Source organism: Pelodiscus sinensis, chromosome 4 (assembly GCF_049634645.1).
Source record: "Pelodiscus sinensis isolate JC-2024 chromosome 4, ASM4963464v1, whole genome shotgun sequence".
In the NCBI taxonomy this organism is placed as follows: Eukaryota; Metazoa; Chordata; order Testudines; family Trionychidae; genus Pelodiscus; species Pelodiscus sinensis.
The window spans coordinates 75910488-75935970 of record NC_134714.1 but is presented as its reverse complement, the minus strand read 5'-3'; the positions used below and the strand labels follow the sequence as shown (position 1 = coordinate 75935970).

The following is a 25483-nucleotide window of genomic DNA, read 5'->3' as shown; positions in this document are numbered from 1 at the left end:
ACAGATGTTGGGGCTGGTTAAAGATGGACCAGAATTTTGGAGTTTGCCCCTGTCTCGGTAGAATGGAAAGGACCAAGACTCTCCACACTTTGGGAGAGTTCAGGTAGGAGTTGAGCTCTGTGGGGTTGGGCTCTGTGTGCAGGTGGCTCTCCCTCCAGCCTAGGAAAAAAACCAGTGTCCTCCCTATGTCCTTTTCAGGCCCTTGCCTCTCTGCAGAGTCCATCAAATAAAAAAACCTCAGGAGTAACCCCAAACAAAGCCATTCTACTACAGAGAGGCCTGTAATCTCCAGATGCCTTTCACCTGGCTTCTCAAAGGAAGAAAGCCACACCTTTCCCTTAAATCCCTTGCTAGCTCATGTGACAGGCAGGTAGCCCATAACCCTGTCCTGGCTGTTTTACCCTGTCCCAGGCCTCTCTCAAATAGACACAACATAATACAAACTAACTACAGCAAGATAATAATGCCACCCGATAGAAAATTAAACAGGGGAAGCAGAGAGGGAGAAAGGGTTGGGACAGACTGGCCCAGAATGCTTTAGATGCTGCAAGCACCCTGCTCATTCTGGTTTATGGCCTGTGTTCTGACCCAATAGATCAAAACCCACAGTGAGGAGGTGGGGCTTGAGGTTTCCAGGGCGGGTGGAAGATGTGTGTTAAAGAGGAGGGTTCTTGAGATGGGTCAGGATTGCAATAGAAATACCTGCTGGAATGAGGTGGCCTGTAAAATACTGTAGTATTCATTGTACAAAGGAGATTTGTAGGGCTAGTGTTGCCATGTTGGGATTAGAACTTTCTTGTGTAGGAAGACTGTGCTGGAAGTTCTGCTGACCACTCATGTGCTGTCACGTCAGCAATGAAGATCAAGCACCAGAAAACCCTCAAAATATTCTTGTTATGTGCTGTTTGTACCATCAGACCACGTAGATGGCCAGCTTCCAGCCTCGGTACATAGGAAGCTACTCTCACACTTTTTCAGACAGCCTAATTTTTGCCAGGCTTTTCTTGGCCTTGTTTTTATTTACATGGCAGTATTTTCAGAGTTCCTTTGTATGATGGGTCAGGCAAGGCAATTCTCAGATAGGGTATGTCTACACTACCACCCTAGTTCGAACTAGGTAATGTAGGCAACCAGAGTTGCAAATGAAGCCCGGGATTTGAATTTCCCGGGCTTCATTTGCATCTTGCCGGGCGCCGCCATTTTTAAATGTCTGCTAGTGCGGACTCCGTGCCGCGCGACTACACGCGGCACGGACTAGGTAGTTCGGACTAGGCTTCCTATTCCGAACTACCATTACGCCTCGTGAAACCCATAGAGAGACCCTTCAAAACCACATTGAAATTCCTTTTTATGACAGGACAAAGACCTGAAAAGTCATTTGTTCCTCCACTAACAAACTTGCTGTTCCTTTTTACAGAGGAAACATTTATGGGAAGGTTTTGTGTGTGTGTGTGTGTGTGTGGTTGTTATAGTCTTGCTAAGAAGTGATGCTCCTGTGTTTAAGAAGGGTATTTTTGGTGCTTGGTATCAGCACTTAATATACTGTAACAAATCTATCCTCATCCAGGAACTTCACAGCTATCACTTTGCTGCATAGCTGGGCCACTCAACACTTCATTGCAATAGGACAGATAGCACTCTCAGCCTCTTGCTTCAAAACATGCCCCACATCTTCAACTACAGTAGAATCTCCATGGCCTATTATCAGTATAGAGCAGTGGTTCTCAGCTCACCTTGCATAGGCCATTTGCAGCCCAATCAGCACACAGCTGTAGTCCATTTGACAGGTATTACATATATTGTGTGAATGAGGCCCACATACCAAAGAGAGGACTGCATATGAAGCCCACAATGGTAAACAGGTTGAGAATCACTTTTGGAAGGTTTATAAAACACAGTTGACCAGTCCTGATATCATTCAGCAGCAGAGAGTTGCATTTACACTAAATAATTTATTCAATACTTTTAAAACTACATTACTTGAAGTATTTTTATAGGCAGGTTAGTCCACTTCAAATATACCTCCGCATCTGGAACTGAAAATAGCTCCACTGCTTTAAAAAGTGATACTATTTAATGACACAGTGTTTCTTGTCTTTAGTTCACTAAGGGACAGTTTCAGAGAGCTAGCTGAGTTAGTCTGTATAGGATAAACTTAAAAAAAGCACACCAAATAGTCTGCTAGCACTTTAAAGTTTAACAAAACATGTAGATGGTATCATGAGCTTTCATGGGCACAGCCCACTTCTCTAATCAATGTCTCCTCCCACCCCCCGCCCCCCAAAAAAGAATTAAAATCTGTGTGAGAGTCAGCACTTGCTCCTGAATTCACCTGTCAATTTTTGTGGTTTATATACAAGCACTTTCTCTTTGTTTTCCCTCCCTCTCTCCCTGGGATACAGAACCACTAACTTTCTTAAAATTGCTCTATTGGCTATCCAGTGGTTTATGTCAAGTGAGCAGTTGTTCTTAATACAGGTTGCTGTGGACAGGTGTACTTCATAAACTGACATGAATTGCTATGCTTCAATTAGACCTAAAAGAGACATCAAGGATCAGCTAGGCACAGATATTATGTTGCTTGAATTTGTGGTGTGTGGACATGTGTATCTTTTACATAAATAGTGCATCAATGTCAAGTGTCTAGATTTCTTAGGAAATTAAACTTTTTAAAATGTAAAAAAGGGAGGAGAAATTTCATAGTAGCTTTTAACTACCTGCAGGAAGGTTCCAATGAGGATGGAGAGAGGCTGTTCTCAGTCGTGACAGATAGCAGAACAAGGAGCAATGGTCTCAAATTGCAGCGGAGCAGGTCTAGGTTGGGTATTAGGAAAAACTATTTCCCTAGGAGGGTGGTAAAGCACTGGAATGGGTTCCTTAGGGAGGTGATAAAAACCTCTAGGGGTAGAGATTCTAAGCCTCCACTTGACAAGCCCTGGCTGGGATGATTGAGTTGGGATTGGTCCTGCTTTGGGCAGAGGGTTGGACTCAATGACTAACAGAGGAACCAGTCTGAAGGGGTCTGATTTTCAGAGGTGCCTAGTACACTGCAATCCCCTGGGACTGGAGGTATACAGCATCTTTAAAATCAGGTCCATAGGTTTCTCAAATGGGTCACCCAACTCTGAGTTATCCAAAATTAGCGCTCTGTAACTACGTTGACATTACATTCAGAAATGTGACTGGAACACACTGAAACTAGATCTACACTGCAAAGGTAAATCGGAAAAAGAAACGCAATTTGCAGTACGCAAATTGTGTATCTTTTTCTGCTTTGCTGTCGAAAGAGGCTTTTCCGAAATTTGGCATGTTTACATGGCACCAAATTTTGGAAAAAAGTGCTCTTTGGACACATCCCTTATTTCTCATAAAACAAGATTTACAGGGATGGCGAAAGAACCCATCTGCTTTTTTGAACATTTTTTAGAAAAAGCGGACACATTCCTTGGATGCAGCATTGCAGGTATCCCGGAAAAGCAGTGCAGTCTTGACATAGCCATAGACACATTCATGTGAGCTTTGATCTAGCTAGCACAACAGCAGCAGGAGATAGGCACTTGAGTACATACCCAGGGTCCCAGGAGGGCTTCTGCCCCGGCACACCCCAAATCAATTTGAAGTGGTTTTAGGGTTGGGGTTAGAGTGCTATTGTTCCTGACTCCCAGGCTTATGCTCAGACCACTAGACAGTGACTGAAATCTTGGGCCTGTTAAAGTCAGTGAGACAGTTTTTCTATTCACTTCACTGGAGCCAGGATTCTTTCTTGTTTACAGCTGGTAAAATTATATGGTTGCTCCATGTGCTCAGAGCTCCCATTGACTTTAATGTCAGTTCAGCCCATAACACCTACAGGATGGGGACCAGAGATGGAGTGCAATATTATAAGAATGAAAATATAACTGAATTAAAAAATAAAGTAAAAATAAAGCCAAAGAGCACAGACCTGAAAGGGAAAGAAAATACATCTCCACTTGTTGGATTTCACCTCTGTCAGCGCTATTCGTTTTAAATAAGAAAAACTCATTTCAAAGCTATTACACTAGGGAACATTGCTGAATACGAAAAGCTTTTAAAAATTGCTCCTTGAAATTCAGACACCAGCTTTCTCCCTACAAGAGAACAATTGTTAATGAGTATCATAGAGTAAGAAGAAAATAAAATAGGGTATTTTTCCCATCTAACACAAATTGTTTATATAATCATCCAAAGGGATATAAAAGGAGTATATTTGTTCAAGCTTGCTTTTAATTATGAAACACTTTTAATTCTCACAGTACAATTGTCAGAATGATGGACTTAGTTACTTAAAGGAAAAAACGTCAAGTAACTTAGACTTCCTGATTAGGTCAATCCATTATTAAAAAAGAAAGAATGTGATTTGTTTAACATTAATGAAAACAGTTTTTTGAAATGGATTTCCATAGTCCTCTGGAATGTTTGCATCATAAATTTTGCAACAATGTACTAAGAAAACTGAATGTAAGCAAAAGTGAACCGAACCAGTCTTTTATCCTTGGCAAAAATGAAGAAAGGTCAAAAAGTTACAGCAGAAAAAAAAGAAAAAAGAAGTTATTTCTGCAGAAGAACTTCATTTTAAATTAATGCTTAATTATTAAGACTGGTAGTAGCAAAACTGTGATTAATAATATGGATTTTAGCTTTTTTAAAACATGGAATTAGATTTTTATAAATTAACTATTTTATCTTGACAACTTTGCCTTATGCCCAGTGATGTTGTTACCTGTAAAACTGACATCGAGATATTTGCAGGAGGATTTTTTATTAATTATTATAACAACAAAAGAACATAAGAATGGTCATGATGTGTCAGATCAAAGGTCCATCTAGCTTAGTATCCTGTCTTCTGACAGTGGCCAATGCTAGGTGCCCCAGAGGGAATGAACAGAACTATCAATCATCAAGTGATTGCTCATTCTCAGCCCTGGCAAACAGACGCTAGGGACACAATCCCTGCCCTTCCTGGCTAATAGCCGTTGATGGACCTCCATGAATTTAGCTAGTTCTCTTTTGAACCCTGTTATAGTCTTGGACTTCATAACATCCTCTGGCAGGGAGCTTCATAGTTTGCCTGTGCACAGCCTGAAAAAATACTTCCTTCTGTTTGTTTTAAACCTGCTGCCTATTAAATTCATTTGGTGACCCCTAGTTCTTATGTTATGGAAAGGAGTAAATAACTTCTCCATATGTGCTTTCTCCACATCAGTCATGATTTTAGAGACCTCTATCATATCCCTCCTTAGTCATCTCTTTTCCAAGCTGAAAAGTCTTATTAATGTCTTCTCATATGGTAGCTGTTCCTTACCCCTAATCATTTTGTTGCCCTTTAATGGAACTTTTCCAGTTCCAATATATATTTTTTTGAGATGAGGCAACCACATCTGCATCCAATGTTCAAGATGCAGGCATATGATGGAATTATATGGAGGCAATATGATATTTTCCGTCTTATTATGTAGCCCTTTCTTAATGATTCCCTACATTGTTTGCTTTTTTCACCACTGTTGCACACTGAGTAGATGTTTTCAGAGAACTATCCACAATAACTCCAAGTTCTCGCTCTTGAGTGGTAACTGCTAATTTAGACCCCATCATTTTATACGTATAGTGTATTACATTTTCCAATATACATTACTTTTCATTTATCAACATTAAATTTCATCTTGTTGTCCAGTCACCCAGTTTTGTGAGATCCTTTTCAAGCTCTTTGCAATCTGCTGTGGACATAACTGTCTTGAGCAGTTTTGTATCATCTGTAAATTTTGCCACCTCACCCCTTTCTCCAGTCATTTATTAATATGTTGAATACAATTTGTCCCAGTATAGACCCTAATGGTACACCATTTGTTACTTCTTTTCATTCTGAAAACTGATAATTTATTCCTACCCTTTGTTTTCTATATTTTAACAACCATAAGAAGATCTTTTGTCTTATCTTATAACATCTTACTCTGGGGAAGATTGATGCTGCTGTGACTGATCTTTTGGAGTTCAATTTAGCGGGTCTGGTAAAGACCTGCTAAATTGAACTCAGAGGGTGCTCCTGTTGGTAGCCAGTACTCCTGCTCCTGTTTGATGCTATCAGCCTCCCTCTGTGGAGATGCTGGGAAAACTTGAATTAATGTAAGTTGACTCCAGCTATGTAATTAACATAGTTGCATGTCTTAATTTGACCTTCCCTTTTAGTGAAGACTTGGCCTAAGAATCTTTGCTGAGGGACCTTGCCAAAGGCTTTCTAGGATTCTAAGTACACTATATATACAGAATCTCCCTTGTCCATATGCTTGTTGACTCCCTCAGGTTATGTCTACACTACAGCGCTAATTCGAACTAACTTAGTTAGAATTAGTTAATTTGAACTAAGCTAATTCGAACTAACGCATCCAGACTAAAAAACTAGTTCGAATTAGCGTTTTGCTAATTCGAACTAGCATGTCCACACAGAGTGGACCCTGAACCGGGGTTAAGTATGGCCGGACGCAGTGCCGGCAGGGCATCAGATGAGGACTTAGAGCCTGGAGCTGCTGTCTCAGGCTAGCCGAGGGCTGTGCTTAAAGGGACCCGACCCCACCCCGGACAGACAGTTCTCAGGGGTGCCCCGCTTGCAAAGCAGTCCTGGCTCGGATTGCCCAGAGTACCCACACTGGGCACATCACAGCACTCGGCCATCAGACCGGCTGCACTTGCCACAGGCTGCCATCTGGGGAGAGGGGGCAATTGGGGAGCTGCAGGAGAGGTTCCACCCCCAGAAGCCTGCAGAGCCAGCCCAGTCCTCCCCATCGGGGGCTCGTACCCCAATCCTCCCTCACCTCCTTCCACTTACCCCTCCCTAGCCCCCCTTCCTGATGTACAAAATAAAGGACAATTGTGTTCAAAAATAGAATCTCTCTTTATTGAACAAAACTGGGGGAGACTGGGAAAAGGAGGTGGGAGAGGGGAAGAGAGAGAGTGGGAGAGGGGAGGGCAACTACAATGATGAGGGGTTTGGAACAGGTCCCATATGAAGAGAGGCTAAAGAGACTGGGACTTTTCAGCTTAGAAAAGAGGAGATGGAGGGGGGATATGATAGAGGTCTATAAAAGCATGAGTGGGGTGGAGAGGGTGCATATAGAAAAGTTCTCCATTAGTTCCCATAATAGAGGACACCAAAGGAAAGGAATGGGTAGCAGGCTTCAAACTAATAACAGAAAGTTCTTCTTCACAAAGCAAAGAGTCAACCTGTGGAACTCCTTGCTGCAGGAGGCTGTGAAGGCTACAACTAGAACAGAGTTTAAAGAGAAATTAGATAAAGACATGGAGGTTGGGTCCATGGAGTGCTATTAGCCAGAGGGTAGGAACGGTGTCCCTGGCCTCTGTGGAAGGCTGGAGATGGATGGCATGAGACAAATGGCTTGGTCATTGTCTTTGGTCCATCTCCTCTGGGGTAGCTGGTGTTGGCCGCTGTCAGCAGACAGGCTACTGGGCTAGATGGACCTTTGGTCTGACCCAGTACGGTCATTCTAAGCTCAGGGCTCAGGGTCGGGGGTCTCAGTGGACCACCTTGATTTTCATGCAAACCTGCTCCTGGGTGGCCAGGCTGGCAGCTCCCTTGCCCTAGATGGCTGCTTTCCTGTGCCTAGTGCGGAGGTCATGGACGAGGTCCACGATGTCTGCACTGGACCAGGCGGGTGCCCGCCTCTTGCGGTCCTGGGCAAGCTCCCGGGAGCCGCCAGCCTGGTCCCGGGAAGAGGGGGAGGGCTGGGGGGCATCAGGTGGCTGGCTCGAGCCGTGCCAGGTGCAGGGTCTGCTGGCTGGGTGCTGGCAGGCTTGCACCTGGCACGGGCACCGTAGCCAGCCCGTGCCCCTTTAAGGGATCCGGGGCCGGGAGGGGGGCAATAGCGTTTCCCTGGTGATGGCCAGAGTGGCCACCAGGGAAAGCTGGGGGGGCTAGCCTCCCACTAGTTCGAATTAAGGGGGCTAGCCTCCCGTAAGTTCGAATTAACTTTGTAATGTAGACATACCCTCAGAGAATTCTAGTAGGCTACGTCTACATTGGCCCCTTTTCCGGAAGGGGCATGTTAATTTCAGAGGTCGTAATAGGGAAATCCGCGGGGGATTTAAATATCCCCCGCGGCATTTAAATAAACATGTCCGCCGCTTTTTTCCGGCTTTTAGAAAAGCCGGAAAAGAGCGTCTACACTGGCCCCGATCCTCTAGAAAAAAAGCCCTTTTCCAGAGGATCTTATTCCTACTTCAAAGTAAGGCATGAATTCCCCTTACAAAGACCATGTTGACTACGCCAACAATGTTCATCTATATGTTTGACAATTTTGTTCTTTACTGTACTTTCAACTGGTTTGCCTGATACTGAAGTTAGACTTACTGGCCTGTAATTGCCAGGATCTCCTCTGGAGCCCTTTTAAAACAACGTTAGTTATTATTTTAACAATTTAGAGTTGGGTCCCCAAATATATTTTGTTTACTAACTTCCATTGATTTCAATATAATCTAGGGATTATCTGTTATTTAGCAAATCTCTCAGAACATAGATAAGGGCAAGTATCACTATCAAGATTTCACATCTAGACAAAATGAGGCATGAGTAAAAAGAAGTAGCTTGTAGGATTTGAAATCTTAAACTATTTCTCTTTTTGTCAATTCTGGACAGCATTAATGCATCATTTTTATTGTATTATTTTATTTTTGTTTGTTTTTCTTGCATAAAGAGTGGGAGAGGTTGAGCACTTCCCCCTTTATTCTCTACTTACTGGTAGACAAGTGTGGATATGTATTTTGAAAACTAGGATTAAATGAACCAATTGCTTAGAATTGAAAAAATGCATATCTCATTCCTAATTCTCCTGAGTCAGCCAGTTCCTGACAAACCATGGCTAGAAGGGAGCCATTAATCTACAAGGGAATGTTTCTGTATCCCTCCTGTCACCCAGCCATGCTAACCTGAATCTGGGTGCAACTGGTAATTTAAAGGTGAAGGGTAACATTTTCAAAAGTGCCTGTGCATGGGTGGCAGGTTGTGTAGCCTATGGAAGGAATTGCATTCCCAAACTGCCTGTGTTCTGCCTGGCTCTCTGGTCAGCCTGGAGGGCTGTGAGGCTGTGGGGCTGTGGTGCGGCTGCTTGGCTCTCTGGCCATCTGGGAGGGCAGGGGCTGCAGAGCAGCTGCCCAGTTCTCTAGCTGCTGGGGAGGCCTGGGGCCATGGCACACTGCCCAGCATCCGGCTGGCCAGGAAGGATTGCTTTGTGGTGTGGCTGCCCAGATCTCCAGCCACCAGCTGTTCTGCCAGAGGAGACTAAGGGGCATGGAAGTGTTCAGGGGCTAGGGGCAGTAGCCTGTGGTAGGGTCCAATATGGCTCCACAGGGGAAGGAAGAGGTTGTGGAAGGGTCAGGACTTTGAGTGGAAGGGACATGGCTGGGGCTTGCCTTCCTGAGCTCGGCCGGCATCCAACACCTATGTGCATAAGGCTAGATCTACATTACGGCCTTCCACTGGCATGTCTAAGTTGGTCAGAGGTGAGATGAGATTCGACCCATTACTGACACAGTTGTGCTGGAAAAAGCCCCTAACACAGATGCAATGATACCTCCAGAAATATAATTTATTTTGTTTGATAGAGAGTGGGTGTCAAATAAGCTATGCCAACAAAATCACAGCTTTGCTGGTATAAACAGCAACCACCCGCAGAGTATTTTGCTAGTATAGTATACTGGTACTACTAAAAAAACACACTCTTCTATGGGTGTAAGAGTATCCATGGGAAGTTGTAGTGCTATAACTGGATTGGTTTGAATTCACATCTTATCTTATACCCATATAATTTCCCATGTAGACAAATCCTTGGTCACTTAGGTATCCTAAATCCCATTCTCAGCTCCCAAGGGTTCTATTTTGGGAGGGTGGGAGTGGGAGCAGTAGCCGTGTGGTCTGGGATGCAGCTTCCTTTTCATCCTGCTCCCCAGACGCTAAGGGGACAGTGGGACTGTCATTCCACAAGGAGTAACAGTTAATTTGAACTAAGGACTTAGTTTGAATTAACGTTTCACTGCCACGTGTAGCCGCACAGCAGTGAGTTCGGGCTAGTGAAATTTCAAAATGGTGACCGGACGGGAACATGCAAATAAAGCCCGGGATATTTAAATCCCAGGCTTCATTTGCAACTCCGGTCACCTCATTTGCCTACCTACCTCGAATTAACAAGCTAGTGTAGACATACCCTAAGGGAGCTCACCAGCCAGGTGTGAGAGGCATGCATGAAATGCAAGCATGTTCCCCTCACTCCTTTAGCATCCTGGGAATGGGATGAAAAGCTAGCTGCATCCCAGAGCACATGGCTGCTTCCTCCCCACCCTCTCGAAATGGTGCCGTTGCTTAAGTCACTGAGACACTTACAGTAAAGTTTATGTGGAAGGTTTTGTATCTCGCTCCCAGTTCCCTTGTGCCATTCTGTTCCCTCTCCTTACAACCTGGAATTAGTTAGATTGTCCCTGACCTATGACCAGGTTGACAGTGATCCAGAGAAGAAATGTTGATGCTATTTTGGCTCACTCCAACGGTCACTGAAGTCAGCGTCAAGACTTGAGGAGAGTGAAATAAGGCCAGTATCCCATTCGCAGCCCCCAAGAGCTGCACACGCTGCCAGCCTTCAGAGACAGTGAATCACCGGCCTTACTCAGTCACTGTCCCCATCCACTTTCTCCTTATTTGAGTGAAACCTTATTGTCCATGCAAACATTTAAAACTTTTTAAAAAAATTAAAGAAATAACATAGAACTATTTTGGGAAGGGAGGACGGTGGAGTGTGCAAGGAGAGACTGCACCCCTCTCTGGAGAGGTTTCCAGCTCTTCAAGAAGGGTGTGGTGAAAGCTACAGTTTGGATGTTGGTGTTTCCATTGAAATGCAAACAATAGTTCTGTCAACCTTTCGGACTTTCTGAGTTGTAATAAAATAATTTCTTGTGGGACTTTATCACCTCATTCTCCAAGGTCCTGCAGTTTGGGGTAGGATTGCATTTGAGGTTTGGCAGGGAGGTGGCTGGGTGAGTCATGCGTATGCCCCAATCATCCCAGTGATGAGGAAAACAGACACTCTTCTGTCAAGGCAATGTCTGAGATTAACAAATTGCAGGCTGTTTCAGTTCCTCTGCCGCACACCATGCTGGGCAGCATAAGCAGATCGCTCGGTGGGATGGGACAGCCGCCTTCTTTGGAAGGTGAAGATGAAATAAGTCTATTTGTACCAAGGAAGAAAAGAATCATAGGTAAGAAAGAAAAATAAATGCTGGCAGAGGCTGACAAGCCAAGGAGCATTCATCAGACTTGACTTGCTGTGGATCCATTCTGCAGAGAGCACTGGGTGCTAATGAAAGGAGATTACAGGTCTGTGCTTAGCCATGGAACTGCTACTGTGCAAAGGCCCAGATTCATAGCTGTGCCAGCCCTGTGTGATACCTGGCATATAAGTGGGAATATGAACATCATTTTTACAGAGACAAAAAGAAGCCAAGACTAAAGGCCTGCATATTTCAGTGACCTGTCCAAGGATCAGTACAGAAATGATGACTCTCCTATTCAGCAATTTAGCTCCCAGCACAAGCTAAACTGAACTCCACTCTGCAATAGCCTTGACAGCCAGGTCTACAAAGTAGGTGGGAGGGAGCCCTCCAGCTCCAGTGGACAGACTTGGATTAGTAGGGCTCCTAGGGCATGCCAAAAACAGCTGTGTGAATGCTGTGGCACTAGCAGAGGCTTGGGCTAACCACCCAAGGAGTGAGACCAGCGAGTGAGTCTTTGGGCTTTCTGGTGTGACGGCTGACCGTACACAGTGAGCTGTGGATGCCAGGCTGGGTCCGCTCCATTGTGAACTGAACAAACCATCGAATGGTAAAGGCCCTTATGAACCATAACGGCCCCCAACACTACAGGTGCAATAACATGTTTACTAGTAGTCGCAAGTGCAAATAGAAAGGATTCAAACATCTCAGTACCTTGTTGAACCTGCAGGCCATGGAGATAGACCTGGAAATATACTCACAATATCTGAGGCTAGGTTGAGGATCTCTTAAAAATCAGGGGCCCCCCCTCTCGCCACCACCAAACAGGTCTGGACTTGAACCGGTTACTGAAAGGTCACACGTTCCACGCTACATTGACATGTTCTTGAATCAGCCCATTACTCCCACCCACTCTTCAACACTTTCCCCCTACCATTTACATTCTTTAATAACATTGCTAATTTTTTGCTCACATTTTCCATGACCTGGAGCTAGTTTCCTATATGCAGTTTGTGCCTGGATGGAATGGCCTTTTCATCATTAAACCCTTATAAAGTAGCCCATTGTTTATTTGCTTGTTCTTGTTTTCATCTGTCCGATAAATATTTTACATGGGGAGTTTTGCAACCCAGTCTCTCTTAGAGTCACTTCAAGTCTCTGCCTGGACATGTTTCACCCTCTCCGGAAATACAGCTGCTGGCTAAAAGTCAGTCTTCCTCTTCTGAAGGGTGCCTCTGTTAGTAAGGTCAAACCACTAACTGCCCCGCAAATATTTTAGCCATGATTCAGAATGGTCCAGCTTTTAATTTGTTGCCTTTGACTCCACCAATAAATCCCACCTCCCCTTTTTCTTCCTCTCTCTTTAAGTATTAAAGAAAAGGCAAAAGATGACCAGGGGAAAACAATGAGTCCCCAAAAGGGATGAAGTGGCATGCTTCCTCCCACCCCCCAAAAAGCAAAAGGGTAGCAATTATGCTTCTCTGAGTCACAGTTTCTTTCTGGCACTCCTCCTGAAGCAGAATATCCATTTTCTGGTGTAAAGTCTCAATCTAGCCTTCTTAAAGATAAAAATGTGCTTTGATATGTATTAATTTCTCTTTTTTATGTCCACTTTAAAGTGTCCAAGCAAAATATCTCTTTTGCCTTCTATTACACGGGGTGAGGAGACATCTGTGTAAAGCAAGCTGGTTTCCCGAGTTATTCAAGACACACTGTCAACTCTTTATGTAGATTTTTTTTTTTTAAAAACCCTGTACAAAACCTAAGAACAATCGATTCCATTATTAAAAAAATCCAGAAGAAATTGTTTTTATGCCACACCCACAAATTCCCTTGTCATGTGCACTCCCCCAACTTTACAGCACTGTGCTAGCCCATGAGAACCAGAAAGTGAATTAAATTGGCTATAAATCACTGGAAAACCCATTTCAGTGTCTCAGCTAAGTGCAAGAAATGAGCAAAATGCAGACACAGGGAAAAGGAAATCTGATTTTTACAATTCTTCAAGGGCCCAGAGTCTGCTAACCCTTACTTACACTGCTTTACTCTGCAAATAGACTCATTGATTTCAACATGAGTAAAAAGGGAAAAATCTGGCTTGTGGGGCTGGCTAGAGGCACCGGAGTAACTAAAGGTGTGATTTGATACCAGTCTAGTGAAAAACACTAACATATTTGTATGCAGATACTCAAGTTGGTTTAATTCACGCTTATAACAGTTGCATTGAGTAAAATTATTAGCACAATCTAAACTGATATAGAATCCTTTTATCACTAAGAACTGGACATTTTTAAGGCAATGGGATTTCCAGCTTGATTTTGGAAACTGAACAGGATTAGATAAAATGGTTTAAAACTTCTAAATTTCAGGGTATTTGTTCAGGGTTCAGCTTTCACTAGGGATGAGCTGCTTTCTAGAGCAGCTAATTGCTTTGCTATTTTTTAATGGTGGAGGATGAGATGTGCTGAATTTAAATGTCAAACCTCGAACAGTTTTAATGGGGAAAGTCTTGGTTTAGGGTGAACAGCAGTGAGCAGGGACAGGTGAAATTGGATTTTTATACCTTTGTAATCACTTTGCTTAGGAATCTGTATAAAATGCAGTTCCCAGACAATCTATACATATATTTATACCTTTGCAGAAGAAAGAGGTATCACTATATGTTTAGTAATCCCAATATGGTCCAGTTGTTTGCCTGCTGTTCTGGGAGGTAGGAGACTTGAATTTAATTCTTGACTACTGTTTCTGCTCTGGGACAATGGGGAAAGTCACATCACCTTCATATACCTCAGTTTCCCATTTGTAAAATGGGATGTATCTTTGTAAAGCCCTTGGTGAACTATAAGTAGAAAGTGCTATGAAAGGGTTAAGTGCTATTATGATTTGAGTGCAAGACTATATTATTGGAATGGAAAACTACCAAACAAATCCCCACCTTACCAAACACCAGCAGTTGTTTCTTTTATGGTAGAAAGGAAGAAGATGAGCAACAATCAGGCTTCGAATGCAAACTGACTTCATCTCTATCTATGGAGTCTCTGAACTGTGACGCAGTTAGATAGTTGTAAGGCATAAGGAATGGGCAATGGGATTACACCAGGGTTGAATTGTGCCTGCAGCTAAATACAGAAGTCAAGAATATGTAGGTGATTCCTCTGCTGTGCTAACTAACTAGTATTAGGAAGAAAGACAACCTTCTGAGAATCAGGCTTTATTGGGCTATGGAGAATTGAGAGAGGCATATCTACCACTGAATCCTACAGGGAGTTAACTCAGCCCTCATAATTAAATTATGAGGCACAGTGATTCAAAAAAGAACTGTGTGAAAAGGAAGCCAGGTACAGACATGGATGGGAGTTCTGCTCCTTAATAGCAATGTCTGGATTGTTGCAATAACAAAGCAATTCTATCACTCAGAATATAAAACAAAAGGGAAAGAATATTCTTTGGCCAAAAACAAAAAAAAAGTCTCATTATGTTTCTTTCACATCTCATCTCTCCAGTCTGCTCTCTCACTTCTGATCATCAGGCTCCACAAAAAAAGCCATCAGGCCTGTCAACTGGCTAAGAGACACGCTGACAGCATCATGAGCTCATTAGATTTCAATTTGTAGAGTTTAGACAGGGTGCTGGTGAAAGGGAGATGAGATCTGTGGAGTTACTGTGTTAGTCTCTAGTCACTCTCCAAGGTATTTCAGACTGTGGTTTCTTAAAAGGGCATTGATTAAATCACAAAACGTAGCAGCAGGAAGCTAATTAAAAATTTATTTAAAAATCCTTATCTAATTAGAAATGTTTTCATGAAATTAAATTTCAAACAAACAAAGAACTCAGTGGCAAAAATGGTTTTCTTCTGCAATAAAAGCAGCACTGTACTAGTGACATGCAACTAGGAAATAAACTTGACTAGAAGCCAGAAGTGAAATGACCTTTCCATTTGGACTCTACATTCTCCAAGCTCCATGAAATGTAAGGAACATTAAATGGGCCATCAGATATTTTAAATTCTTTGGGAATAAATCTAAATTGGAGATGAAGTAGGAAACAAGGCCTGAGATTTTTAAAGTGAAAACGTCCCTTCATGTTGTTTTCCCCTTCTTCTGAATGCAGACGCAGGGAAGTCTGACTGCAAAAGGAATGACAAATTTCCTTCATTCTGGCATGAGTGCTTCCTTGGCGGGCAATGCAAATCTGCCTATTTGTGTGTTAGCCACCCAAACTAATTTACATTTTGGCAGGATCAGATATGTTATGATTGGCATTTGCCATATTGCAGGCCTGGGACAACCCCTTAATCATGTATGATCTTACTATTAACCGAACAACAATTAGTGAATTGATTAATTCTCTGTATTTTATGCCTCATTTCTCCATCACCTGACTTTCTGTTTTTAGAATACACAGTGATCAATGAAAACTGCCCTGGAGCTGAATGGAATATCATGTGTCGGGAGTGCTGTGAATATGACCAGATCCAATGCGTCTGTCCGGGCGGGAAAGAAAAAGTGGGCTACACCATTCCCTGCTGCAGGAATGAGGAAAACGAGTGTGACTCCTGTTTAATCCACCCAGGTGTGTTGATTTATAGCATTGTCCCTTGTACCTCCTGTGTTTGAGGTGATGTGTCAGCATGTGCAGCCAGTCGCTGTATATGGAACCAGATGGGGCATAGACAGGCAGCCTGTTTTGGCTGCCTGATTTCATGGGTTGCTTTTGGTCTCATCAGGAATCCATCTGCACCAGTGCAAGTGGCTCCCGCACCAGTGTGAGCTAATGGGCTCAGCATATGGGCTCATGTAGCACCATTCCTGGTAACAAAACCCTGCAGTATGAGCGGAGAGTTTTCAGGGTCTCTGGGCAAGCCTGGAAGCTCTCCACAAGGTAAAGTCATAACTAGCTTCACACAGGTCATTTCTGGAGGGGGATTTTATTTCTTCAGCCTCCAGAGCTGGTTTGTACATTGCTTTTCCACTGCTTTCTGAAGTCTGACCCCCCCCCCCCCAATAAAGCAAAGTTAGAGGTAGGATGAGGGAGAACCAGTGTAGAACAAATTAGATTTACTTACAAGCAGGGAGGGAGCCGCACTGCTCCAACAGCCAAACTCACACTTTCCTAAAGGGTTTTCAGAGAAGGGGGGCAGAGGAGGTAGACACACAGGGCAGCTGCCAAATTCAGATCCAGATTCAAGAGCTAGAACTTGCTGCAGTAGGGGATGGGCGAGATCCACAACAGTCACACCACAAAGATCATAAGCTTCTTTTGGGCTGTGAAAAGCCAACCGACTCCTCTCCCCATTCCCCAACCCTCCCTTCTAATAGCAGCTTTCTCTATGTCATTCAACACAGTGATTCTGCTTTCAGGCTGCACCATTTTTGAGAACTGCAAGTCCTGCCGCAACGGCTCCTGGGGTGGAACGCTAGACGACTTCTATATCAAAGGGATCTACTGTGCGGCGTGCAGAGCAGGCTGGTACGGAGGGGACTGCATGAGTAAGTGCGCTCAGTGACATCCCCTACAACTGAGCAGGGGATAGAAGTGAGGCAGTGGCTTAATCGGAACATAGGAATTGCATGCTATAGCAAACCAGTGGTCCAGCTAGTCCAGCATTCTGATAGTGACACTGGCCAATACCAGATGCTTTAGAGGAGAATGTAAGAAATCCTGTCAGGATCAGTTATATAATAAAATGCAGTGTTCAGAGGAATAACTACCTACTTGCCCTTAACTGAAACATGGACTTATACCTGGAAGCTTGAATATTTATAAGCCTTCCAAACTCCTGATGTAGTTTTTCAATCATTAACTCTTGCAACTCTGGATGTTCTTGTTATCCATATTATGTCTTTGGATTTAGACAAAAATAAAGGGAGACGGGGAGATACTGGTCAGGAACAGAGCAGGACAAGCATGACATGAACAAAGAAGGGAAGTGTGGATTTAATTTATTAAACCTTTAGGGGAGCCATCAGCCTGGGGAGCTTCCCAACTCCATGTTCTTGTGGCTTCATGAGAGAATGTCTCAAGGCTGGTGACAAAAGCAATCTGTTAGTGAAGAATCCCTAATCTTAGAACAACATAGCAAATACTTCCACACCAATTCCTCATACTCTTCTCCTTATGCCTCCATCAGTGGCAGCTTCCAGCAAGATTGTTTGACATGCCATCCGCCTTCAGCGTGGGCATGTGGAGGTGTTGCAACAACAATATGTTCTTGTGCATTCCTTCATAGTGGGGTTGCTATTTCCTGCACTCCAGCTGTGGTGGCTAAATAAAGTCAGTGGGCTTTTGGGCTGTGTATATGCTGATGCATCCCATTAAGGAACAGAGTGGAGTGCATACTGCTTATTATGGCCCTTGTACATTCACATCTGGAATATTGCAGTCATTCCAGGCACCTCACTAGTAGAAGGACGTCAGTTGACTAAGGGAATTTGAAGAAGAGCAAGAAAAATAATCAATAAACAGATGTGACCTATTGGTCCCATGCTATGTGTAAACATTGGTATATGCTTTTCTAGTGAGCACGTGCCTTTTCCCAACACCAGGAATGGCTGATTATCTGCACGTTTCCACAGCTTAGCCTTGAACAAGGGTCATCAGTGAAGGGGAACAGCTTTGCTTAGTGAGCCAAAAAAGAGGGGCTCTTGTGGCTGAACTGACAGGAACTTCCGTTCTAACCTTTTCTTAGCTGAAATTCATGACTCACATCCGAATGTTTCCTTTTGGATGGAGAGCCAACCTTCTGTATGTGGGGTACATCCATTTTCTTCTATTATTGAACATTTAAAATATACAGGCAGTTGGGGTGCTGTGCACACCTTTAGTGTGACGCTTTAGCATTTGCATTCTGGAGTGAAAAGACCCTGTAGTTACTTAACACCTGAACAATTTCCATTGTTCAACAGACAAAAAGTATTATCTTCAAAAAGCAATTGCAGACTATGTTTGGAGAGTGTGGTCCTTTGTCTCCCTCTAGTGATGGCCCACATGTGACATTTATGAGTCTGTTTCTGACTAGAGGACTTAGTCTTTTAATTTAACTGGAAGAATCGCTTGTTTTTAAATCAAAAGGTGCCAGGGTTAAATCTTACTGATTGCCTGAGCAGAATAATTTCCTGAATCACTGTCTGAAAAATAGTGAGAGTGGATTGCTGTGTGAAAAGAAAAACTTACTTGTAGCTGGCAAAAAATAAATAAAAATTTTCTAAAGCTACAGTTTTTTGGTCCATCACATTGCAGTCTGTAATTTCCCATTCGAGTCAAGCAAATAATCACTTATCAAATCATTTACTTGTTTAATAGACTTCCCCCTCTTTTTCTGATGGCAGAATGACTGGGAGCTGATCTCAAATTGCTCATCATTTGACATTTCTTTTGCAAATTGCCTTGCAGTTTGGCACTTAAATGTTGGAAATCTTAACTTTATAATGTCGTTGTGATTGGTCATGCAAGTTACACGGCGATTTCCCAACTGGATGAGTGTAATGCTTGTAATCAGGTTTCAAGTGTGAATACTCCCAGTAATCAGGTGTCAGTGTGCAAACTTAACACATGACATGCACAGCCATTTGTGTGAATCATCATTTCTTGTTTTTAAAAACTTTGAGAGATGCTCAGATACTAAGATAACAGAGGCTGTATAAATGACCAGCTAGATAACATTTAACTATCTGACTGTTCAGAGACAGCAAACAGAGAAGGGAAAAAGCATAACCAGTGAAGAGTCAATGTTGTCTTACTAGGTCTTCAGACACCTGGATACTACAGCTTTGAGAGGCATGAAGTGCCTCCTGCATCTCAGGAACCTGATGACTCTGAAGTCTGCAGATGACACATACTGCAGCAACAGATGTCAGTACAAAACCTTTAGCTAGGTAGAAATGACACCATTTGCAATGGTTTCACAGATGATCACCTGAGCAGGAACATTCTGCCAAAGTGCTCATCCTACGGTTCTAAATTACCTTCTATGCCTGCACAGGTACCAACCAGCAAACTATCTCCGATGCAGCTATGCCTGAGAACGTTTTGCAGTTCAGATCAGCATTGTGAATACAAAAATCTGGAACACATTAAGCTTGACAATGGGGGAGTGGCTCTATCAAATCAAATTCAGTAGCAAACAAATAACAGGTGTGTCTGTCCTGAGTGTATTATTCTGTTTCATATTTAATGGAGTAAACCCCCCTCCATGTTGAAATGAAAATGAAACTACCAGGCTGTGTTTAGACTGGCAAGTTTTTCCACAAAAGCAGTTGCTTTTGTGGAAAAACTTGCCAGCTGTCTACACTGGCCACTTGAATTTACGCAAGAACACTGATGATCTCATGTAAGAAATCAGTGCTTCTTGCGGAAATACTACGTTGCTCCCGTTCGGGTAAAAGTTCTTTTGCACAAAAGGGCCAGTGTAGACAGGTCAGATTTGTTTTGCGCAAAAAAACCCCGATCGCGAAAATGGCAATCGGGGCTTATTTGTGCAAAAGCGCGTCTAGATTGGCCACGGATGCTTTTGCGGAAAAGTGGCCGTGCCAATCTAGACGCTCTTTTCTGCAAATGCTTTTAACGGAAAACTTTTCCGTTAAAAGCATTTGCGGAAAATCATGCCAGTCTAGACGTAGCCTCAGAGCATTTCCTATTTGCAGCACAAAAGGGGCACAGAGTCTAGGGCTCGTCACTATGGAGTAGAGAGGCCCATTTAGATGCAGAATAATTGGGACTTGTGTATATTGGAAAACATGCAGAGGAGAGAGACTCAAGGGGGAGAGACCCACCTTTGCTCTTTTCTGAGGTGTAAAATAAACTACAGTATCTCAATCCACTCACTAGATGGTGCCCATTACTCTGAAAAGCTCCTTTTGATGTCTGAAGGCAGCAGACTTTGCAATGGGTTATAAGCAAATGAGGTGAATTGATTTTTCTTTTCCGTGTCACAGTTTGCTGTGAAGTCACAATATTAAGTAACAATAAGACAACCGAGGACAAAATGGGGCATAAGGGTACACAGCTGCACTTCAGCCTCTGGGGCCTGCTTACCACACTGGATTGTTTTGATGAGGATTTAGAAAGTATTTATTTGGTGGAAATGAAGGCGAGGGCTATGCATTTCTGTCTGAATCATGGCCTTAAATACTCTTGGGAACGTGAGAACACATGCAGACACACGCGTGATCCCATTACAATAAAAATGGTACCGAGGAGATGGCTGATCTTCACACCTTTTACATCACAGGCTGGATTACTTAGCAGCATAGCTCTAAATTAAGCCCATCGCTGTGCAGAGTGACAAAGTGAGGAGAAAACAATTTTGGGTCACTCTTCACCTACACGTAATGGCAGTGATCAAAATATGAAGGCTTCTGACTACCATTACCAGTCATTCCTGAGTCTATCTGTCTGTCTCTCACTCCTGCCACCCTTTAGCAAATTTCTGAATGCCAGTGGATGTAAGACTTCATAGTTGCTCTGTCTTCCCTGTTGGCTCTGGATGGAATCCCACACAGATGCTGGGAAATCCAAACAACAGGTGTTGAATTGTGACTAGATGTCTAGTATGTCTCTAGTATGAACTCCATAATAGGATACAACTCAAAGGGCTCTTGAGTTATTTTTTTCTTTCAGTTTCAGGCCTCATAGAAGAATCTTTATGTGCTGCTGAAAGCAGCTTTTTTTTCCAGACAGGAAAGGAACCCAAAGTGGATTATTTTTTATTTAAAGAAGCCAGCTTTCTCTGCACTAGTGGTTGGGATACAAATTATCCTTGAGAATTTCCCACAGTTTCAGAAGGGGAAGATAAAAGATTCCAGTTGAATAGTAGGTGATGGAGGTGTTGCTTGCTTGCCTGGGGAGAGGCAGCACAATGTCTGCTAGGTGAGCTGGAGAAAGCAGGGTGAAGATCTGATCTGCTCTCGGATGTACTTCACGCAGAGAAACAAATCTGAGAATATTCTTTTCAAGGAATTCTCTCAATGGCTCCTCTTAGCCTTCAGACCACCTGCTTTGTTGGCCAAACCTACTTCCTTGGCATGGACGGTCAGAAGTTCAGACTGTACTGTTCCAAACAGAAAAGTGCATTTAGTATGCCCCCCCGACAAGCATTCTTTTGCACCGGTTTCTTTGCTTTCCTTTGTGAAAGGCAGGAGTGCAAAGGAAGCCCAAAAGCCTGTGTTGCAAAAGGAAATTTTTCTTTGAGGTGATCCAAGAACCTTGTCAAGCCATCTGAAGATTTCCCGCTGCTTTGTCTCAGGCTGTTTTTGAGGCAGGAGCCAGTAACAGTGTAGGTTCCTCTCCTTGCTGTGGGAAGGCACGTTATTGTGTGCACTATAGCAGATTCTGGCATCCCATCTGCATTGTAATGGGCCTACAGGAGTGTAGTAATTAACTTTCACCTTTTATACCAGGGACCAACTAAGGTCTAGTATAGGATGAAACATTTGTGATGAGCTGGATTGGTGTTTCATTGGATTCCACTTAATTGAGAGTAAGTGAGGGTAAACCAACAGAGGGTGTTTTATTGGACAGGCTATTCTTAAAAAGGAAATAGAAGCAATTGATTCTCAATTTTCCCACGTCTCTCACCATACTTCAGACACCTAAGGCCTATGGAAGCTCAGCACTTGTGAAAATCAGGTCACTTCCACACTTGCTAGTCCTCCAGGTAAGTATGGCCTGTGGCCAATGCCACTTACAGATACAGGACCATCATCCAGGATGGGGATGCACTGAGATGCTCAGGGTCCCTGTTCAGGAATGGATCAAGCTTATTGATTCTCAATAAAGGAGCACTGAATGGAGTAAGAAGGCTGAAAAGCCTTCTGGGACATCGCTTGGTTCCTACCCCACAACTTAACTGCATTCTGTTGGCCTCTTCCAACCGTTACCACACCTGGGCTTGGTCTGCAGCCCACCCATAATCCCCCATGTGCAGACATGTTATTACCCACAGTGCAATCCCCAGAACAGTAGATGCAGTCAGAATTATCCAGCAGTATATTAGGAGAATGAATCCACGAGGCGTACAGATAGTTCGGAATGGCTACCTAGTTCGAACTATCTAGCCCATGCTGCATGTAGCCGCGCGGCACGGGGTTCGAACAAGCCGGCATTTAAAAATGGCGCCGGCCGGCTTATGCAAATGAAGCTCGGGAAATTCAAATCCCGGGCTTCATTTGCACGTTCGGTATGCATACATTACCCCGCTAGTTCGAACTAGCGGGGTAGTGTAGACACACCCTCAGAGAGTTGCCTCAGAGTTGTTTGTCATTCTTGTGTATTCTGGCCCCTTCACTCTGAGCCTGAAGGTCTCTAATGCACTTGATGTTTCTACTTTTCCTTTTCAGGTTGCGGACAAATTCTTCAGGCTTCCAAGGGTCAGATTTTGCTGGAAAGCTACCCACTGAATGCACACTGTGAATGGACCATTCATGTTAAACCTGGGTTTAGCATCGAATTAAGGTAGGCGGGAGATGAATTTCAGCAAAGTCTGTCTTCTGAATGAAGCAGAGTATCATGTGTAACAGATGGGGTTCATATTTTGATCTCCAGGTGGGTCAAAATCTGGTGGCTCTGTGACAAAAAAGCACTGCCCCCATCTTAGGGAGATACTTTATATTTGGCACTGTAAACGTGCCCCCCTTCACCCACCAGTCCCATCATCCCGTCACCCTTAAGATCGCCTCTCAGCGTCACAGTCAACCAAATTGTCACTTTGCCTGTGACCTGTCAGGCAAGTTACTCTCGCTGATGGGGACAAGGGGGTCCGGGCCCGCCCCCTCTCACGAACCCCAGCCCAGGCCCTAAGGACTCAGACGTGTTATCTGTCCCATCCGACTGACAGGGCCGTAGCCACAACGCGCCAGTCCGCAGGCTCCCTTTGCCCGTCCTGGTCTACTTCCTCTCCCCACCCAGAGTTGGCCCGCCGAGACTGAGCCTACCTCCGCGGCCTGGGGCCCATCTGTTGTCCGGTCCCGGGGGTGAGCACTCTTGGCACTCCCCTCTTCACCCGCTCCTGGCGGGCGATTAAATCCCTGCGCCATGGCTCGCCGGCGGGGCCTCGCCCGGCGTGGCATGGGTGGACTTCTGGCCCAGCATTATGCCTGCCGGGTGACGTCACCAGCCCAGTGACGTCACCGGGATTCCCCGGCGTGTCCGGCCGGCATGCCGCCGCTGCCGCCGCCGAGCAGCCGGCGCAGCAGTTTGCGGCTTGCGCGAGTGCTGCGTGGGTGACCTGCCGCGGCTTGCCCCGTTCGGGGCTCTCCGGCTTTCCCCCGAGCGCCGTCAGACAAACGGTCTGCCGGGGGCTCTCAGTGCGGGGCGCCTCTGCCCCATCACAGGCACCTTGTCCAGCAGGAGTTCTGCAAATGCTGCACTGCGGGCCATGGTCTGCCTTCAGTTCCTGCTTGGAACACCAGCTGATACTATGGAAGTTTCTGGAGACATGCAGGGCAATGTATATTCTAGGTGCCATTATGGTCAGGGCATCCAGTGGTACATCAGGGAAGCACCAGGCTAGAGTAGAATGGATTCACTGAAGACAAAACTCAGGAGTATTTTGGGGCAATGCCCATGCCAGGAGAAACTGGCTCAGGTTACTCTGAATTTGTGTGAAAACAATCCACAATTCATTAATGGGTGAGACTCTGAAGATCATGCTTATCAATGTGCCATTTATTTTCTTCATAGAATCACAGACATTAGCAAGGGGAAACTCCCTCAGATGAAGATGGAAAATGCCACCCATGAAGATGCATCCACCACTTGTTGCAGGCTTTAAAACATCTCATGGGCAGGAAGTATTTCCTGATATTTGGCCTACATTTTCCCTTTCTAAAGTTCATATAATTGTTGCTAGTGAGGTCCTTATGTACCATCTCCAATAATTCTTCTCCATCCCCAATGCCTACAAGCTGCCTATATTTGTACAGTAAGTTATTCTGTCAATCTACATGTCTAGCCCTTTTAATCGTCTCTGATGGTGTGGTCTCATCAGCCCTTCATAAGGGTTTCTTTTCCAGTACTGAAGAATCTTGATATGGTGCAATTGTGTAGCAGAGAGCTCACGCATGCAGCAGGAAGCTTGGCAAGTACTCAGAGTCAGCCTCTACCAGCAACTGTAATAAAAACATGAGTTAAAGGCTTCACCTCAATGTTTCACCAGCTCTGGAGACCAGGCAAAGAAGTGATGTTATGTGCACAAACACATTCCTAACCATAGATTTAAAGAGAGCTCTAATTATTATTTCAGAAGGAAAATCACTCAAAAACAAAGAAACTTGGGGGCTTTGAAGTTAATCTCAGTCCCTTTTTCATAATCACTATTGTGAGTATGATATTGTATAAGAGCAACAATAGCGACAAACATTCTATCAGCGATGAAACCTCCTGAGAGAAAGTGCAGGATTCTGCAGGAGTGGCAAGAGATAGCCGTGCCTATAACATGACACAGGGAGTTTGGCATCTGGAATAACATTCAGGGAGACTGAGGCTGCTTTGTGTTATGCTTATTAGGGAGGAGACACATTGCCTTTGCTTTTACAAGTGCCTTATTGGATTTGGGTGTAGCTCACTCTGTGCAACAAGCAACAAGATTATAAATTATATTGCTTTATATTTATGTACAAGGTTCTTTCATTCCTAAGGATGCCTAAGTGTTTCACAAAAGCACTTGGTTTGGCCCTGCTTTTGATCATATCGGTAGGGGCAGGATTGGGCTTTATACACTTACATCCCCAATGAAATGCAATCATCTCTGAGGTGGAAGGACGGCAGCCAATTGGCATAGAGCAACAATGTACGAAAAAGAAAGAAGAAGTATAATAAGAGCAAACTTCTACATTTGCAAAAAATGCAATGAGACCTTTAATCTCCAGGCGGAGTAGACAGGGCATTTGTTTTTGAGGGGTCATCCAAAAGAGCATTGTAGGATGTGCTGTATGGGAATTCAGCTACGAATTACAACTCTACACCACCCCGGCCCAGCCCTCCCGAGGGGCAGGAGTGATAGTGCTGTACCTGGAAATTTGTGTTACCACTCGACAGCTGGGCAATTGTTATTATTACGGCTGTTACAGGGTACAAGGTAACTGATTTGAATGGACACATGGCAAGAGCTTCCTTCTAGTGGATTCGATCTTCTTTCTGTTGTGGCCATTCCCCACCTAGTTCTACAAACTCAGTACTAGCCTCTGCCTCCTTTGACGCA

General features: G+C 44.1%; 1 protein-coding gene across 2 annotated transcripts in view; it reads left to right on the top strand.

Annotated features, from left to right (window-relative positions):
* The window catches only part of PAMR1 (peptidase domain containing associated with muscle regeneration 1), a 77386-nt gene that overhangs the window by 3571 nt on the left and 48332 nt on the right, over positions 1-25483 (top strand). For both annotated transcript variants that reach the window (XM_014574243.3, XM_006124462.4), the window contains exons 2-4: positions 15682-15858; positions 16647-16775; positions 22623-22737. In XM_014574243.3, coding sequence (XP_014429729.2) covers positions 15682-15858; positions 16647-16775; positions 22623-22737 — 421 coding nt within the window. The remainder of the gene's footprint in view (positions 1-15681; positions 15859-16646; positions 16776-22622; positions 22738-25483) is intronic.